This window comes from Psammomys obesus, unplaced genomic scaffold, assembly GCF_907164565.1.
Source record: "Psammomys obesus unplaced genomic scaffold, mPsaObe1.curated_primary_1811, whole genome shotgun sequence".
Taxonomy (NCBI): Eukaryota; Metazoa; Chordata; class Mammalia; order Rodentia; family Muridae; genus Psammomys; species Psammomys obesus.
This window is the reverse complement of record NW_026596131.1, coordinates 9609138-9615137: the sequence shown is the minus strand read 5'-3', so window position 1 is coordinate 9615137 and position 6000 is coordinate 9609138. Positions and strand designations below refer to the sequence as shown.

General features: G+C 58.7%; 1 protein-coding gene across 2 annotated transcripts in view; it reads left to right on the top strand.

The window, feature by feature from the left end:
* The first annotated feature begins 1791 nt into the window (after window positions 1–1791).
* The window catches only part of Sdk2 (sidekick cell adhesion molecule 2), a 267967-nt gene continuing 263758 nt past the window's right edge, over window positions 1792–6000 (top strand). For both annotated transcript variants that reach the window (XM_055592508.1, XM_055592509.1), the window contains exon 1: window positions 1792–2206. In XM_055592508.1, coding sequence (XP_055448483.1) covers window positions 2134–2206 — 73 coding nt within the window. In that variant the 5' untranslated portion in view covers window positions 1792–2133. The remainder of the gene's footprint in view (window positions 2207–6000) is intronic.

The following is a 6000-nucleotide window of genomic DNA, read 5'->3' as shown; positions in this document are numbered from 1 at the left end:
AGCTTGCAAGGCTGACTTCTCCCAACAGGCTCAGCGCCAGGGACTACAGTCTTTTAGCAGACCCACGGAAATGTTTTAATTTCTTTTAAAATCAAGGGAAAAATTAAATGAACTTTTAAATGAACGAAAATGCTTTAATATGTAGTAATATATTTGTTTTTATGCCAACACAGCCGCAAAATATTACTTTTAATATTTTTAATGGAGGAAAGAGCCCGCGGAGGTAGAGGCGCCTGTTGCCTGTGAGCGCAACTGTTAAAGGGGCCTTTCAGCTCCTGGGCTTCCCACACCAGAAGGCACATTCTGCTCCCTTCCCTGGGCCACAAGGGATGACCCCTGTGGCTCTCCCCATTGTGTCTCCACTGCCAATGTGCCTTTAAGAGGGGAGCTCGGAAGAAGAAAGAAGAAACAAAAGAGTGCACGAGTTTGGCACCAACTTCACTTTCTCAGCCTTCTGCAAGTCCCAGGCTTCCCCTTTATCTTGCTCTCCGCCCCGAGCGTTTCCAGACTTTTAAAGAGTCTGACCTGGGAAGGAAAAACTGGAATCAGCCGGCTGACCGACAGACACACACACACACAAACAGTCGCTCGAACACACACACACACACACACCCTCCCCAAATCCTCTGGCCTCATCAAGCCCAGCGGGTGCTGGGGGCTCCTGCCTAGGGGAGACCTGGATGAGGCCTTAGAGGGAGGAAGGGAGGGAAGGTTGAAGCTAGAAGGCAAGGCCAGAGAGAGAGAGAGATCGGGCCCACTCGCGGCCCGCACTACAGCCCTCCCGTGGGTCCGGGAGACGCCGGGAGCCAGCGGCCGAGCACACCCATTGGGTTTCTGCGGGGCTCGCTCCCGGGCCTGGCTCGGGGCCGCCGCCGCCCCCTCCCTGCGCGCAGGCTGCGCTCCAGTCGCGGCCACGGGGTAGCGCTCGGCCCCCCTCTCCGCGTCTCCGCCTCCGCCGCGCTCGTCCCCGGCTCCCGCTGCCCCCGCAGCTCCGGCTCGGCGCAGGCAGACTCTCAGGCTCGGCAGCAAAGCGGCTCCTTAGGACGCTGAGCCCGGGCAGCCGAGGGCTCCGGGCTCCGCGAGCCAGCGGCTGCTGAGGTGGGCGAGCGGCAGGCGCGGCCGAGGCGCGGGAGCCGCCGCGGAGACTCGTGTCCCCGCGCTGGGCGAAAACGCCGGGCGGCCGAGGCGGCGCCGAAACCCCGAGACCCAGGGCTGCCGGCTGGGCTCTCCCGTTGCGGCTCGTGCGGAGCTCCAGCCGGGGCGCGGCGGAGAGCGGGACCCGCCGGTCTTCTCCCGGTCGCCCGCAAGAGGCTCCGCGCCCGGGCGCTGGCTGGAACCCGGGCCGCCCAGCCGGGTACCCGGAGCTGGGCATCCATCCCCGGCCGCAGCTGGCGCAGACATGGGCGCACGGGGCTGCGCGCCGGGCCGCGGGACCCGCAAAGTTTGCTAGCCGGTGGTCCTCGGAGCGGAGGGCGAGCCCGGCACCGAAGCCCCCGAGGAGGTACCCCGAAATCGCCGAATTGGGCGCGAAGACCGTGAAGCTAAGAAGAGCGGCTCGGCCTTGCCATATGCCTCCTGCAAAGTTAGAAGAGAAGCAAACTTCGGCTCCAGGGAGACTCGGACCGTTATGCTAACCGCGACCCCCGAACCCTGCGCCCCTTCTAAAAGACACCCGGCACCCTTGCCTGCCGCCGCACTCCGATCGCTTCTAGCCCCAGGGACCGGGCGCCTGGAACCGCGGTGACTACGTCGGCCCGAGAGAACCCAACCAGGGGGCGGGGAGGGGCGGGAGGCGGGCAACGTGGCCACCGGGAGGAAGTTTCCTGAAGTTGTCCTCTCATTCGAGAGCTCAGCCAACGACCAGGCCGGATCGCAGGGGTCGCCCTGCCGGCGCGAAGTAGTTTGAGCCGGGGTGCTAAGGGATAAAGGCACCCCGAGTTTGAGAGGAGGCTTGGTCTCTTTCTGCTCTGTCCTCGACTTGCCGAGCAGCCGGCGCAGGAGGAGGAGGAAGCATTTGGGGTCGCCGGCGCGGCCCCTCCGGGCACAGCGTCCAGGACTTGGCCACACAGTCTCCCAGGATCCCATAGGATTATAAAGCAGAGAGGGGGCTCCTTTGAGGACCCCGCCATCGGGATGGCCAGCATGTGGAGGCTGCTAATCTGGACTCTACTGGCCCTGCATTGGATCTACTCGGCCGGAGCCCAAGGTACTGTATAGGCGACTCTCTCCACGTGGGACTGGGAAAGGGGTTCGGGTGGGCGGAAGAGGGGTGTCCCCTTAAGACGCCGTGCCTAGCTCAAGCTGTGAACCATCTCCTGGGAGTCTCAACGCTCTCTCCCCTTCTTCGACTTTTGGGGCTCTCTTTGGGGTGGGGCAGCGTCCCCGAGACTTCCTGCCTCTCTGGCTGGGAAAGGTGAGGTCGCCGGAGAGGGGAGGTGAAGAGCCAAGGTGAGGTGGGTGGGCCTTCGCGGATACCCTCTGGCCGGGGTAGGAGGAGCGCTGTCATTCCGTGTTCTGGCTCCTCTGAACTCCCTAGGATCTGGTTCCTGCTTGATGTCCGAAGGAAGGGCAAGGCCGTGTCTGGCAGACCCTGGGTGCCCCCTGGGCGAGAAGATAGGGCGGGCAGAAGCTGGGAAGAAGCCGTAGTGGGGCTCAGGATACCCGCTTGGTTTCCCCCTCAAGAGCAGTTAGTCGGCTTGGCCACGTACTGAAGAACGCGCCTGGCTGCCTGGCCCGCTGCTGGAGCTGGGGCGGTTTGGCTGCGCGGGCCTGGAGCGAGGCGGCGGCGGGGACAGCGGCAGACCAAACCCACCCCCCTAGACACACCCAGCGGGCAGCCCCGGCCGGCCCCGGCTTCCACAGCCAGCTGGATGTCTGGCCACTGCTGCTTTGATCTGTAGCTGCCCAGAGCAGCCAGCCTGGCGGCGAAGGGCTAGTGGGTGTGTTGGAAAGGAGGTGTGATGGGGTTGTCCGTCCTCGCCTCCTGCGGCTGGCGGATGCCTAGACGACTCCAGGGTCCCCTGGAGGGTCCTGGTGGGGTAGGGCGGCTGCGCTGGAGCTTTCTTGCCTTTGGGGTTCGAGGATCCAGGTGGTGGTGGCCACGGTGGCCGAGCGGCGCCTGCTGGGGGCAGAGAGAGAAGGAATCTAGACTGAATCCCCAGACTCACGGGTTCAGCTTTAGATTTCCTCCGGCTTTTCCAGGCTTACAGGGAGGCCAGAGCTGCCCAAGCGCCCAGGGCTGCAGGGTGTCGGGAGGGACTGAGTGAGATGGAGGCGCTGAAACACACCCCCCACGGAGCCTTTCATCACCTCTGGCCCCTCCCGAAGGGGCGGGGGGGGGCTCGGGAAAGAAGGGTCCCCGCTGTGTCCCAACTCAGGCAATCCACAGAGCCAAGATCAGAGATGAACATTATCAGTTGTCGCTCACAGGGCTGACGGGAGGACCTCACGGGGCAATTTAGGTGGAAGCGCTTCAGATTTTTCTAATGAGCTCCATAAATGTAAGGTAATAAAAGTTATTATTTTTATAGTCATTGTAAAATCTTCCAGTAGGCAGGGACCTCGGAGGTCATCGAATTCTAGTAGCCGGTTAACTGATGGGGAAACTGAGATCCTGTGCAATGAACTGACATGCCCAAGACCACACATACATGGGCTGGTGAGTCCTGAGCCCCTCTCTCTGCTACCAGGACCCTGTGTAGCCTCTTGTCTAGGGGGAGACTCTGTGGGGATCCAGGACAGTGGCCCTGACACAGGAGGAATGGGCTGTCCTCCCCTCTGGGTACCTGGCCAGTTTGTGTTGAGATGTCCACAGAGGGGTTTCTGAGGGGTAACAACTTGTGGGACCTTCTGACTCCGCTTCTATGCAGAGTCCAACAGCTGCATAACTTGCCTTGGGAGGGCTAGGTAGCTCGCCAGCTGGTCTCCCACCCAGGCCCAGGCCCTGTGGAGTCTCCAGGGTATCTACGTTCAGTGTCTCCAGGCCCCACCCACCTCCACACCTGCCCACCCTCCTGAGGCCAAATACCAGCATCTCGCTGAAGTCATGGCTTCCCATCCCCTGCTCCTCCAGCCTCTTGTCAGGATCAGAGACGCCCTTCCTTTACTCCCCCCCCCCCACACACACACACTTCTGGTTCTTGTTTTTGCTCAATGCTGGGATGCCCAGGCCCCTTCTGCTCTGATTGTGGTCTCTGGCTCTCAGGATGTTTGTTTGCCAGCACTCCCCCCCCTTCCATTTATCTCCCTGCAGAGAATTGTGGGAAGACAATTTCTGGACTCCACCTTCGGGGAGCTGCTGTCCAAGGGGTGAGGTTAGGGCACAGGGGCTTTTTTTTTTTTTAATCTGCTTTGGGGCTAGAGTTTCTCTGCCTCTGAGGGGTCCTGTCATTGAGGATAGTTAAAACTACCAGCATATCTCTGAGCCCATAGGGTCTGTTCTTCAGACATGGTGCACATGGAGACACCCAGAAGCTGTTTCACCTTCAAAACAAATGCCCATTGGTCACTTCTGTGGGCTACCATGGAGATTTGCCTTGTTCTTTTTCTGGGTGCTGGACTAAGCTACATTACCTGTACATTACCTGGTTGTACTGAAAACTATCATTTGGCCATTTCTCCCAAAACCAATCTCACATGATTCCAGCTCATTTCCCAGACAAAGTGCAGTGATAGCATACAAAAAAGCATTCACTCCCAGACTAGGAAGAAGGGGTGCTCAGCATCTGGCAAAGGCAGCTGCAGAGGATGCTTCTACAAGACTCTTAGCCACTGGAAGCCTCAGTCTCCTCATCCATACCTTGGGAACAATACCTCCCTCTTTGCAGATTTGGCATGGCTTAGAGGGACTCCAAGGAGAGCCTCTCCCCATCCTCCCTCCCCCTCCCCCTGCAAGTCCTTCACACACACACAAGCTGCCACCTTCTGTGACTGACTACACTGGTGTTTCTTGGAGTGGTCCTTAAAGCTCTGGGCTACCAGAATCTAGTCACACGTGGATTTCTACCATTCCAAAAAGCTGGGTTTGGAAGGCCCTGGTGAGCCTGGCAGCCTGCATTTTAACTGAGCGCTTTGGGGACTTTTTCATATGGTGGTGAGCCTGGCCATTGCTAGAAGACATCCTGGCTGGCCCAAGCTTCTGGGAAGAGGGCAGGGGCTGCCAAACCAGCCATTCTAGGAGTTTCTTTTTCAAGAGGCTTGCACCTGGGGAGAAAACAAGATGCTGAGTGAACCAGACAAGTGGGGGAACCCTGACAAAGGCCTGGAAACTCCAGCCCAGAAGCTCCTGGAGGGCCCCAAAGGGAGAAAGTTTAGTGCTGGGAGCTAATCACGATAAAAAGCCAAACAGCACACAGGGGAATGGGATGAAAGTTTAATTACATGGTGTGGCTAAGCTGTAATTATTAATTACTGACAGCAAAAAATAACTTATTGATCAGGGTCTCTTGCTAATTACCAGGAGGCCCTAGTGTCATGCTTGCCTGGGGCTCTGCTGTCAAAAGCTCCACACGAGCATGAGGGTGGGGTGGGAAATGGTCCTGCTTCCCCATCAATTACTCTTCCAACCCCTGTCTCTCTCACCCTGGGTACCTCTTGATGTTAGCTGGGGGGTCTGGGGGTATTGGTGAAATGTGTGATGGAGTCTGGTTCTTGCTGCCTCTGGCTGCAGAAGTTCCCCCTTTGTGGGGTGGGGTCACTCTGGACCCAGAGCCAGAAGAGGCCAAATCATGCAGGCAGTCTGCACCTGCTGTGTAAACTCTCTCATGCACTTGTTCGGCAAATATCTATCGACTACCTCCCTCCGACGTCCTCTACTGGAAGGCGGGAGTAGGGGCCAGGAACCTCATTCCATCAGGGAAGGGAGGCTGGGAAGGAAGCCAAATCCTTTACAGCAGACCTGTGTTTAAGCAGGACCTCAATGGCTGGCTTTAAGATGGTGTGTTAAACTGCATATCGGAACGTGTTTGACCTTGTTCCCTAGGACACAATTGGGCCGTGAGC